At 34.7% G+C, this 13200-nt stretch overlaps 3 protein-coding genes across 3 annotated transcripts; 2 read left to right on the forward strand and 1 right to left on the reverse strand.

Annotated features, from left to right (window-relative positions):
- On the forward strand, positions 1-456 carry MONOS_5874 (uncharacterized protein; the record flags this gene model as incomplete). Its single annotated transcript, XM_067876059.1, has 1 exon — positions 1-456. The coding sequence occupies one exon, from the start codon at positions 1-3 to the stop codon at positions 454-456; it is 456 nt and encodes a 151-aa protein (XP_067720441.1).
- A 700-nt stretch (positions 457-1156) lies between these two features.
- Positions 1157-1426, reverse strand: MONOS_5873 (uncharacterized protein; the record flags this gene model as incomplete). The annotated part of the gene is made up of 1 exon (XM_067876058.1): positions 1157-1426. One exon carries the CDS (start codon positions 1424-1426, stop codon positions 1157-1159), a length of 270 nt encoding a protein of 89 aa, XP_067720442.1.
- Positions 1427-5349: 3923 nt separating this feature from the next.
- On the forward strand, positions 5350-9352 carry MONOS_5872 (uncharacterized protein; the record flags this gene model as incomplete). Its single annotated transcript, XM_067876057.1, has 7 exons — positions 5350-5515; positions 5617-5847; positions 5947-6082; positions 6161-6790; positions 7354-8250; positions 8361-8506; positions 8829-9352. The coding sequence occupies 7 exons, from the start codon at positions 5350-5352 to the stop codon at positions 9350-9352; spliced, it is 2730 nt and encodes a 909-aa protein (XP_067720443.1).
- Between the last annotated feature and the right edge of the window lie 3848 nt (positions 9353-13200).

Consider the following 13200-nt stretch of genomic DNA (forward strand, 5'->3'; position numbering starts at 1 on the left):
ATGCAAAGGGTGACTTTAGAAAGTGGAGAGGATTGTTTTCGGGCTGATAACAATCAGCTCTTGGAGGCTGGTGCCATGAGAGTTCGAAACACTGTGCAAAGTGGAGAGCACAGTGTTTTCACAGATCAAGTGCACTGGGAGCAGCAGTATGGTGGAGTACAGCGGGTGTGTGATTGGGGGTGGGGAGAAGGGGAGCGAAGGCTGGGAATGTGTAATATTCGAAGCGAAGCCAGAGGAGGCTGCGATGCGAGGCACAGGCCCATGGCTTGCATTACGGGGTGTTCTTGGGGGAGGCTAATGTTGCTGGGCGGTTTGCCCTCTAGCACTCAGTGGATTCGAGCTGCTCCATCCCGCTTGCCGTGTATTTCTGGACCAACATCACCGCCTACGTGTTTGAAAACGGAGACACATGCTTCAACTTCACCGTATGTGGGTTCTCCTCTGCTCCTTGCCTGACCATTCCTCACGCCCTTTCCCTCAGACTCCCTCCGCTTCCTCTTCCCTCCTCCACCATCTCCATTTCCTCCGACTCCTCCCTGCCCTCATCTCCCCATCTCCATTCTCAACCTCCACTTTGCCTCCCTTCCTTCACCCACTCCATCGCCTCCCACTCTTCCCACACTGACCCCGACCAGGTTGTCGACCTCGTGCCCTTCATAACATCCTACTGCGCCTACTAAATGTTCGTCGACCCAGACACCGGCTTTTCTTCCCTCCAGGTCAGCTACCTGCTTTACCCCTGCGCTTCCATCTCCACAACTGTGTTACGCATCTACCGCTCAATAGAAAACTCCCTCTGGATCTGCCCACTCTTCCCTCTTCTCCCTCCTCGACGGATAACAAGCTGTGTCCTCCTTCCTCTTTTCCGTGACTGACCAGCACGTCCGTCTCAACTCCACCCATCTTTGTTCTATCCGAGAAACCCTTCGCTTCTCCAACATATCTGTCCATTCCCTCCCCCATCACCTGCCCAACTCATCATGTTCTCGCCACTTCCTACCTCTTCCTCTCCCACGCCAACCTCTCCTCCCTCAGTGCTGCCTCGCCTGTGCTCCTATTCGACGATGACATCAGCAACTTCGTTGAACATCTCATCACCACGGATCTCGCCTTTGGAGGTTTCAAAGTTGTTATTCTCATCTTACTGTGAAATCAGTCAATAAGTTCCTTCAGCTTGATGCGTTCCATCTTCACTGCCATCTCGCTCAACAAGCTCTGTTGGAGTGTGCATGCCGACAGCTTCCAACTCACCGTAAATATCCTTTCCATTTGTATATTTTCCCTCACCGCCAGCTGCAACCTCGTCTGCTCCAACTCCAGTGCACTCAATATCCCCTCGTTCAAATGAGAAGGCGGAGTCATCCTTCCAGGCACCTCTTAGTAACTCCTCAACTGTTGATTCACTCGGTGCTGCATTGAGAATCATCTCTCTTCTCTGCCTTTCGTATTGACGCTTTCAGACTTTCGTGTTAAGGAAGAAACAGATGAAATGACACTCCTTGAAATCTGTCATTCTTTACTCTGAGAGAAAGAGAGATAAGAAGTGGATATGGGAGAATTGAAGAAGGGGAAGAAGGAGAAGGAGACGATGAAGATGAATCGAGTTGTGAAGATAAAATGAGAGGATGGGGAAGAGAAAGTTGAAAAAGGGAATACGAAGAAGAGGAAGAGGAAGGATAAGAAGAAGAAGCAGTAGCATATGAGACAGAACAAATAAAATCCGAAGGCTTAACAAAACTTCAGCTTCACTTCTATTAGCAGAAGAAATTAAAGAAGAAGCCGAAGCAGAAGAAGAATTATCATTTTAGCTTGTTTGTTGTTCTTGAAAATTTTCTTTGTATTTCTAAAAAATTCATCAAACAGCATGATTTTCTGCAAAGAAGTGGAAGAAGAAGAAAAATAAGCTCTCAAATTAATGATCGAAATACGCCTTCGCATTTTCGCTTCGCTTTTGCTCCGAATGTTTTTGTTCTTTTGGAGCATAATTTTCTTCTTGTTCTTCTTGTTCTTCTTCTTTCGTTGTTCTTTAAAAGAAGATAAGTTTTCAGAATTGTCATTTTCTCCTTTTTCTGCATCTGAAAATGTGCTTTTATTGTGAAACACATCTCCAAAGCTTCCAAATTGAACAGCCTGCCTGTCAAAATACAGATCATCTCGAATTTGAAAAACCTTCATCCACCAAACAACAAGAAAGCGATTCAACATTCTGCTTGATCCACACTTTCCTCTGCTTCGCACAACCTTTGAAAAATGAATCACTTCTTTCAATCTTCTTCTTCTTCAGATATGAAACAAACACCTCTTTCTTCTTCTCAGCCTGTTCAATTGTCTTCTTCTGCTCGTCTTTGAGCTTTGATCGCTTTTTCTTTGAGTTTTCTTTCTCCTCCTCCAGAAGCTCTTCTTTTTCATTCTCTGCGTCTTCCATTTCCTTCTTCTCCATCTTCTGCTGCATCGCTTTCTCCAACTCAACTCGTTCGATGCGGCTTGGAATAGCCGACAATTTTGGCTCAGGAAAGTACAATGACGAAGAAGAAACGGTATGCAATATTTGATTGGTGAAAGTTGGGGTATTGGTGGAAGAAGGAGATATAGATAACTATGAAAAAGAAGGTGAAAGTTATAGCGTTGAAGGAGGTTAAGCATTATCAAAATGATTGAAATCAGATGGAATATATTAGGAGAGAAAGGAAGGTTATGATGATGATAAGATTGAAGAAGAAGAAAAGTTTGTTGATGTCGTTTGCTGAGGAATTGACTGAAGAGTCTGATTTGGTCCATTTAACGTTGTGTTAATAGCATTTTGCTGGTAAAAAGGCAAGCTTATAATTCTTTCTGCTTCTCTTTCTCTTTCTTCTCTCAGCTTCCTTTCTTTTATTCGCCTTCATCTTTCTTCTATTTCCTTTTTTGCCCACATCAAATTCTCCATTCACCACGTCCTGCATTTTTCTTCCTCCTTAAACCACTTGTCATCTCAAAGCGCAATGTGACATATAGATATTGGAATCAGTGTTCTTTCTGGTGTCAGCAACGAATATAGCGAAAGAAAATCTGTGTTCTTCTTCACATCTTTCCTCCTCTTCATCCCTTCCAATGAAGCATGAATGCTGCTTCGTGGAGCCTTCGAATGGATATTATTCCTTTGTGGAGAAATCAATGAAGAAACATGAGAGATAGACAAAGCAGAGGATGATGATTGAGAAACAGATGGGGTCAAAGCTTTGTTAGCAGATGTATTCTTTGACATAAAGAAATCATCATCTTCTTCTTGAAGCAGAACCATGTTAACTTTGCTGCATTTCTTCCTTCAAGCTGCTTTTTTTTTGCCTTTTCCTTTGGATTACTGAAAAATGTTTTGACGCTCTGTGAATATGAAGAAAATGATAATGATATCACTGAATAAATGTCACGAGCATGCCTGCCTTTCAACGAAGCTGATTTCGACACTTCAGACTCACTTCCGTTCAAAACACTCTGCTCGCTTTTCCTTCTCTCTTCTTCCTCTTTGTCATCGACAATAAATTGCCCCTTTCCTCTTATGTTTTTCCTCATTGCATTCTCCCCTGCTGCTTCTGCTTCCTGCTTTTTAACAATTGAACATTAAAACTCTTTCTCTGAAACGACTTTTCCAGACAATTGTTATTCTTCAAAGTATTGAACTCTAAATGATGTTCGGCTTCCAACAAATGACTCCAAATGGATCATTCTATCAACTTTTCTATTTGAAGTTCCATATTTCTCTGTCTATAAATATTTCTCATGTTCAATTCTTTTCAATCTTTCTATTCCTCCTTCATTTCCTTATGAGCTTAATAATGTGCCTCCCTCCCCTTTTCCAGCTTCTTTTCCACATTCACCCTAATCTTCCCTCCCCTCTTCCTTTTCCTGCTCTGCGCTGCTTCAATCGATTTCAGCTTCATCTTCCTTTGTTTCTCAGAAGAAAGCTGGTTGATTTTTGTCTTCCGATTGAACAGAACTTTCTTCGCCCCCTGTTTTCAATACTTTTTCATTCTTTGCCACAACGTCACCCAACAAAATTCCATGTTCTTCTTCAAGAATTGTTTAAGCTTTCTCCCATAGTCTTTAAACTTGTGCTCTTTGTATTGAAACTTCAGCTTTTTTTTCATTCTTTATTTATTCTCACCTATGAATATTTTTTTCTTCTCTTCTGCCTTTCTTCACTCCACCCTTCTCCTTTGTTCTCTTGCGCTTTCTGCAGTCGATTCTAATAAAACTTTCTTCACAACTCCTCTCTCCTCTTCCGGTCAAAAATCATCTTGCTCATCTTCGTTTCGCTCCATTTCGCATCCATCTCCACCAACTTTCAGTTCAGCTTTATCCTTATCTCCCTCCACTTTCTCCACTCCCTGCTCATCTTCATCTTTCTTGCTCTGTCAGAAGAACTTTTCCAAGATTTAATGTAATTCTTTTCTTAACTTTTCAATCTTTCACACAATGCTTTTGTTCTGCCACATTTCACATTCCTGATACACTTCCTAATGAAGTGAAATATTGATAATTTGATAATAATTTCATATCACACATAAACAGCAATGCAATAATTGATTTTTGAGTATTTTGTGAATTATTAATAAAAACAAACTTTGTCAAAAATGAACAACAATTATCAAACACACATTGAATAGTCTTTCTGTTTGTTTCAACAAAAATTGTCTATGTTCCAAACAAAATAATCAGTTTCTTAACAAATAGGTCAAGATTCTTATATTAATGAAAAATAACAACGATTTGTTCCAAACCTTTTATGCAGCTTTGTCGTTATATGTCAAACGTTCTCACATATTAAATATATAGAATAACTGTAGAATAATGAGAAAAATCTTCGAAGACAGTGCATGGGAAACAATTCATTTCACACAACACTTCATCCCAAATAAAAAATATGTTAAAAAACAAATTATTACCAACTTTTTCCACTAACAGATTTTCAAAAAAAAGCATCAGACATGTTTATTATCGTTATTTATTCACACTGAGCTAAACAGATCATGGTATTCTTAATGGCGCCATTAATAATAATTTGTATTTTTTTATGATCAAAAATTTCAAAAATTTTTAAAAATTTTTTATTTTTGTTTCATTTAATTTGTGAATATTATTGTTTTATTAATGCAAACATGTCATCAGAAATTGATTTCGAATTTTTTATTGTCAAATTTGTTGTCAAATACAAATACATAATCTTTATTTATTTTTTGCTCAAAAAATCTTTTTTTGTTAATATTTATCAAAATTTTTTTATTGAAAATTCAGTAATAATAATAAAAGTTGAGTTGTCATTTTAATTAATTATTGATATTAATTCCATAATAAATTGTAATAATCACAAAAATGTCATTTTCTAAACAAGAGTCAACTCTAAATTCACGATGCAACGTTCTGTGGAAAGAAATTCAACGCATCGGTGGAGATGACGTTGATTCATTGCTCGTCTATCTGTTTTGCAATTACAGAAAATCATCTTCAGTAATTAATGATTTACTGAAATCCTTGAATGGTTTCGACTTCAAAATTTATTTATTGTGAATAACTTATATTTATCTATTATTATGTTACTTTATTAATAATTCTAATTTTTTTGTTATTATGAAAACTTAGAATATTACGAAATACTTCTGAAAGATCTCTCAGTTGTGTACAAGCACGCACAATTGCACACGCAAACGATGATACTTCAAGCACTGATGCGCAACGCATCATTATCTGAGCTTCTGTACTATGGATTTGATATCACAGAAGGAAAGTATAATTATGCGAAACAAACTCTTACAAAAAACCAAGGATTTTTAATACCAGCACAATTGCCTCACCCGCCATCGTGCAAAAGTGGTTTGTATTTCATTATATTTAAATTTCAATTTTTCTTTTTTTTTTTTTTTTTTTTTTTTTTTTTTTTTTTTTTTTTTTTTTTTTTTTTTTACTTTTAAGGTCTTAATGAACAAGATTGGGAAAAGGGCAACAATTGGATGTTGGTCCATTCCACAGAAGCATCAACATCATCACAATCAGCCAAGAAAAAACCAAAAAGGGTTCCTGATTACGCGCAGTTCATAGAGGAATCTGCGTGGGATGATATCATAATTACAGAAAAAAATAATCCAAACTAAAAACAATCTTTGTCATCGAAAAAAACAAATCAAAGAAGCGACGATGCCAATGTCATTCCATCTGTGACACCTTCTTCTTTAAATAAGACTCCTTCTCAAACAGTAAATAATCCAATTATCTCTCCACTTCGTGCTGAAAGAAAGACAACAAGAATTAAACAAAAAAATTCATTTCATCATCGTCATTCTTCTCCATCACCGATTCCAATTCATAAACTTTTCAAAGCAAAAACTTCATCATCATCATCATCCTCATCCTCATCCTCCTCCTCATCATCACCATCATCAACACCATCATCACCATCATCATCACCATCATCATCACCATCATCATCACCATCATCATCACCATCATCATCACCATCATCATCACCATCATCATCACCATCATCATCATTTTCATCCTCATCCTCCTTATCATCATTATTATCATCGTCATCTTCATCCTTTTCTTCTTCTTTCTCATCTTCCTCATCTTCATTCCTTTCATCATCCTCAAAAACTTCTCAGACTTCAGCTTCATCCTCAATCAGAAAGAAAAAGAAAAAAACAATGAATACTTCTCAAGTTGACAAAGAAACTTTATCTTTTTGCAATGAAAATATGTGGGTTAGTGGTCAACTTATGGAACATGTAACTTCACCCACTCTTATTCTTCCTCATGCGTTCCAAAATCTTTTCTCATCTTTCACAAAAAAGAACAACACCTCAACACAACTGCATAATTCACAAATAATTTCAAGTGATAATTCAACAAAGATTGATTCTTTATTTCTTCTTCATCCCAGTCAACAATTAATGTTTTAAAGACCACACCTAATACTCTATCAAAAACAGCAAAAGGGTTGGCAAATCTTGGAAACACATGTTATCTTGCCTCTCTTCTTCAGTGTTTTTCTTCAATCACTTCACAAAAACCATCAATCATTTTTAAACAACAATCAAAAAAGACATTATCATTTCAAATAATGAGTATTTGCAATCAAATCCTCAAAGATGGAAAAAAAGTTCATTCATGGATCCCATCGTTTGTGAGCAAATGGGAAAATTTTTGCAGATACGGAAGCAAGCAGCAGCAGAATGTGTCAGAAGCATTCGATAATCTTCACAGACTTTTTGAAAAAGATGGATTGATAAAAAAAGATTGCTTTTGTCCTGTTTTGGTTTCTCATTTCAAATGTTAAAAATGTAAAAAACTCACATCACATATTGACAACATCAACAATAGCATAATCATCAATTCATCATCTGCTCACAATGGTTTATCTTCACTGTTTTCAACTGAAATACTAGACAGAAAAAATTGTGTATATTGTGAAGAGTGCAAAGAAAAATGCTGCACTGCTCGGTGGGAGGAAATGATTTCATTTCCAGAGGTACTAGCCCTCTCCCATGAATGTACTGATTCTGCTAGTTCTCCTCCTTCTCGAACACTTCTTATTGAGACTGATATGTCGAACAAACGTTCATTTTGCAAAGGATTTGCAAATGAAAAAGATTCAACAATTCACAAACACAATAAAGAAACAGTGATTTATCATTTAGTTGGTCAAGTTCTTCACAAACAGTTTGATAACAATAATGGTCATTACATTGCTGTTGTGGAAAGAAAGAAAGGAATCAGAAAGTTGTGGATCACTTGTAACGATGATGATATTGATGCATTTGATAGTGACAATTGGGCTAAGTCCTGGAAAGATCTTCACACCCAGGTGTACACTCCTTCACTATCATTCTACATAAAAGAAAACTCACTATCAACACATCCAACTATTCAAATTGGTGGTTCATCTATTTCTTCCTCCTTTTCTCAATCTCCAAATATCATCAACACAAACACAGACACAACTCCATCATCATCGTTTATCACACCACCACATCAAACTTCTTTAATTCCACAACTTTCTTCATCAATCACAACTGACTATGGATTGGATGCACTGAAAGAAAAAAGAAAGAAAACGGGAATCTTTTCTCCCAATGAAAAGAGATTAATCTTCAAGCCCAAGACTAAATTATGGAAAGAGTTTTCCGAAGAAACAAATATCAAAGTTTCTCTTTCACACTTCTACAAACTCACCACCAACTTCTCCAAAGCGAAAAGACGTACAGATCTTTGTGGAATGTGTGAGAAGTTGGACTATTTGGAGAATAAACTCAAATCTTCACAAAACAAAAATGGACTGTCTGAAGCAGAGTTTCATACACTAAAATTACTTCGTCAACATCGACTAGTTGCAGAAATGCAACGAAAACATTATCAATCGACTGTCGACAATCTGAAAGAGGGAGAGGCAGTCTTCGTCTTCGACTTCAAAAAGAAATGGAAACTCCCCATCAGAAAGAACCAACTTCAACAAGAATTCTTCAATTATCAACAGGTTTCTCATTTCACTGTCATCTCTCTTCAAAAAATTAATAATCAACAAATAAAACGAACATTCAACTTCTTCTCCGACTGCCTCTCAAATGATCACAGATTTGTTATTGAGTGTCTGGAATCTGTGATCAAAAGACACTTCTTCTCAGACACTCACACTTTTAAGTTCTTCTGCGATTCAGGTCCACACAACCGAAATCGCTTCCTTCTTCACTTCATCCTCTCAAAACAATCCAAGCTTCTCAAAAAGAGAAATTTACAACTCAATTTCTTCGCTGAGCATCATGGAAAAAATATCTGTGATAGTGAATTTGGTGCGTCAGTGAATGCAATCGACAACAATCTTTCGACTGAACACATCACCACACTTCATGACTTAATCAACTTCTTCGACAACAATATGAATGTTTCAACATCTGCTTCTTCGACATCACAACATAACATTTTTGAACCATCCTCAACCAATTCTTCTCCATCGTCATCATCTATCAAGGAATGTGTGCATGAGAGGTGCTTTGAAGAGTATGTACCATCTCAGCAAATTTCATGGCCATCTCTGTCAGTCCCTCACATGAAGGACTACTTATTCTTTGAGCGTAAGGGCTCATTTGTCTGTGCTTCAGCTGTTGGATATCTTCCTCAACGCTCTCTGGTTGCCCTCGAATCTTCAACTATGAAAGAAAAAGTTCAACGTTCAAGAAAGTCATTTCACTCTGATATCACATCATCTAACTCTTCTCTTCTTTCTCATTCTTCTCAAGATCTTCTTTCAAGGAGATTTGAGCTTCTTCTTTACTCTTCATCTTTTAATAAATCTCAAAATTGTATTAATGGTGTCCCTTTTTAAGAAACAAGTTGTTGTGTATGCTTAGCTGGCACTCTATCGGAAGGGTGCTGGACATGACTGTTCGTATTAGATATTGCAGCCTCCGGGCTGCTTTATCCGGACCTGGACACGACGAACAGCCTCCCAGGTGCACAATAGTTAGAATCCGATTGTTTTCTTGTGCTTTTTGTCCCGATAATGTCCCTATTATCAAATTAGTTATTGTCCCCATTATTATTGTATTTATCGAGATTCATTAATAGAGAGAGTTGTGAGGGAATTCATTGATCTTTGAGTGAGGTTTTTGGAAGAGAGAGTTGTTGAGAGTGTGAAATGTTGTTTTATCATTGTGTCTGTCTTTTTTCTAAGTTGGATTTGATCTTTTTGAGTTAGGAAAAGAGAAATGTCAGAAAGGGTGGAGTGGGTAGAAAACAAAGGATAAACAGTCAAGTTTGTTTTTACACCTAAAGTATTTGTATTCTTTTGTGTTTTGAATTGACTATGATTCCATGTATTTGTTGATATAGAAATGCTTTTTATTGAATCTTTTATTGTTCATATGAATTGATATTGAATTGACTGTCTGGAAATGTTTATATGATGATATAGTTAAAAAATATTCCTTTGAAAGTGACGCAACAAAAAAAGAAACATATATGTTGCTTTCTCTATTTTAGATGATTAATTCAATGAAGTGCTAATGTTATTTGTAGACCTGTGCGACAAGTGGCAAATTTTGTCAGTAACTGACAAAGGTGACAGACAGGACAATTTTTACTGATCACAACCATTATTTTTTTTATTTATTTCATTTTTGGGAGTATTTTTTCAAATAGAAAAATATAATATGCTAATAAATTTTTTTCAAATTATTGACAGAATGTTTAATGTTTCAACAAAATTTAAAAATTTTGTTGAAAAATGGCAGGAAATATTTATTTCTACAAAATGAAAGAAGGAAAGAAAACAGAAATAGAAGAAAAGAAATCAATAGTATTTTTTTATTCTTTGTCAAAAATGATAAAAAATATTTGATAAAGAAATATTGAATATTTTTTTCAATATTTTAGAAAATTCAATTAATCAAATTTTCCATAATATATTTTTTACACTGGCAAGATCTGTGAAACATGGATTTTTTAATGTCACTGGAAGTCACTTCTGTCACTGAAATCACATTTTGTCAATGAAATAAACACGTCCTAAATAGAAACAGAATTACAAAATAACTTGTCGAGCATATGAAATGTTTGAGATTTCATTTTTCCATCTGGTTCAACCATAACTTTTCGTTTGACATTAGATAATCCTTATTTTTTAAAGAAAGAACCAAATACAAAAAACAAAAAAGGTCTGAAGAATGCTCATTGATAGACTCTTTCAATTAATGATCGTTTGAAGATGAGTTTATTTGTTATTTTAAAGATTTCATTACACTTTGTTTGATTTGCTCGTTTTTTAAGTTCCTTCATGTGATGTGTTTCGTCCTTTGAAAGCGCATAACTTATTTGTTATGAAAACATATCCTTTCAGTTTTTGAAAGCTTGTTTGGATTATTTTACAAAATATAAATCTTAAATATATTATTCTAAATATAGAAGAAGCAAGTGTCATAAAGGCCTTTTTGAAGAGCATTGAAAATGGAAATGAAAAGCAAAGTGTGTGCAACATCTAAGACAGAGAAATTGAACCAATTTACTCAAATGCAATAAATCGGCCTTGTTTATTATATAAGCTGAACAGAAATTACAGAATTTTAATCATTTGAATGAGGAAGATCCAATGAAATCGATAAAATAAGAATCTTTCTACGTTCTCCAGGAACATGCTGTTTAAAAATTTTTATGATCACTTGAAAATAAAAGTGCAAACCAAACATTCATTCAACAGTTCAAATATTATCGCTTCTGTTGCTGATTCACGAACTCTTAGGCTTTTTCTCCCTGCTCTTCTTTATCTTTGATGATCCTTTTTTTTTCCTTGAGATTATCCATCCAAATGGTTTTTTTTTTCTTTTTTTTCTTTTATTTCTTTTTTTTCTTTTTTTTCTTTTTCTTTCTTTTTCTTTCTTCACTTTTCTATTCTTTTCTTTCTTTCTTTTTTTGAAAATACAACGCTTTTCAGAAAATTGATGAAAAATGTCTGAATAAAGCAAAACAACTGAAACTTGCAGATGCATTGGAGCAGCGTGGAATGAATTGATCCAAAGAGAAATAAGTGGCAGCTCATACGACGAAAGAAAAAAGAAGGATTTGAAATGTGAAATTTTTAAAGAAATATAAAGTTGTGAGTTTCTTGAGGAAATGTTCACAAGAAGAATAGTGGAATATGGTATGATCATTCAAAAGTGTTTTTCATTTTGAATGTTTTTGAGTTTAACTTCATTTTTTGAAATATGTAAAAACAGGATATCAAGAATGGCAGAATTGAATTGTTTTCATTTTGTGAAATGACGAAGGAAAAAAGATAATACAGTGAAGCTCGGTTAAAATCACCTCGGTTGTAATCAAGACAGCGAGTAATCACATTTTTTCTCGCATCAAAAAATTTAGCATTTTTTCATGTGTAATTTCATCGGTTATAATCACACAAAAATCGCGAATAATCACATTTTTTTAAAAAAAATGGGTATTTTTCTGTCAATTTTGAAATTTTTTGAAAAAATGAAAGTTGTTTTTTCTGATTTATAATGAACAAAATTTTTCATTTCAACATTATAAATAGAAAAATTGATTCAAATGTGTGGATTTTAATAATTATTGAAAAAATATTTTTTTTCATCCAAAAATTTTTTTCTGAAAAAATTTTCAAAGAAAAAACAGTTTCGGTTATAATCAAGTTCGGTTGTAATCACAAAAAATCGTGCAAAATCGAATGTGATTATAACCGAACTTCACTGTATTTCAGTTTCATTATTCCATGCATTTCATAATTTTTATATTCACAAAATATTTAGAAATATCTTTTGTGAATTATCTTTATATTATACATCAAGTAAAAAGAATATTTGATATAAGCTTATGAAAAATAAGAAAGAAACCTTTTTCTTCAATCTTTTCAAGTATCTTCCAATTGAAATTAGATTTTGCGCTATCATATTTTTCGTTTCTCCACATGTTCTGTTCAGAAGTGGAATGAAAAACGTGAACACATTCGTAGCACATCGTGTTTTCCTCAACCTCAGCTGCTTCATACATCCCATCTGCACGAGCAGATAATCCAGCATCTTTTTCTTCATTCTTTTCATTTCGGACTCCCTCAGAATAATAAGTGACAGAACACTTTTATCTTTTCTTCATAATGAATTTAATAATTTTTCCCAATTTTTTTATCATTTTTCTTCATGTCTATTCATATCATAAGCTCTTTCAATTCTTGTGTTGCATCTCTCACAAAATTCAGTTCATTCACAATAACTTCTTCAAAACTTTTATCTTTTTCAAATCTTTATATCATAAACTTCCATGCTGATTGAAAATCTAGACGGGTCAGGTTGCGTTTTTGATAATTTTGAATTAAGTCTTTGCACTCCATAAAATACAATTCCATTGATATTTTCACAAAAAAAAAAATAATAATAAAAATCTGTAAATTAAACTATATGGGTAAAGTTTTCCACACCTCATATCTCCAAATACCAGTCAAAGCTAATAATGCCATCTCCACTTTTTCCTTTGCTTCTTTGTTTCCCTCTTTTTCTCAGGCAACTTTCAGAAGATAGGGCACATATTCTGAAAAAATTCCCATGATGCGAAATAGTTGACAAAAAGATAGCATTAGCAAACATCAACTGGAAGCTTTCCTTCTTTTTCCTCTTTTTCTTTATCTTCATCAATCATCATCCTATCAAATTTTTTGTTCAACAGAGA

The sequence above is a fragment of the Monocercomonoides exilis genome (genome assembly GCF_001643675.1).
Source record: "Monocercomonoides exilis strain PA203 chromosome Unknown scaffold53-602328, whole genome shotgun sequence".
Classification (NCBI taxonomy): domain Eukaryota; phylum Preaxostyla; order Oxymonadida; family Polymastigidae; genus Monocercomonoides; species Monocercomonoides exilis.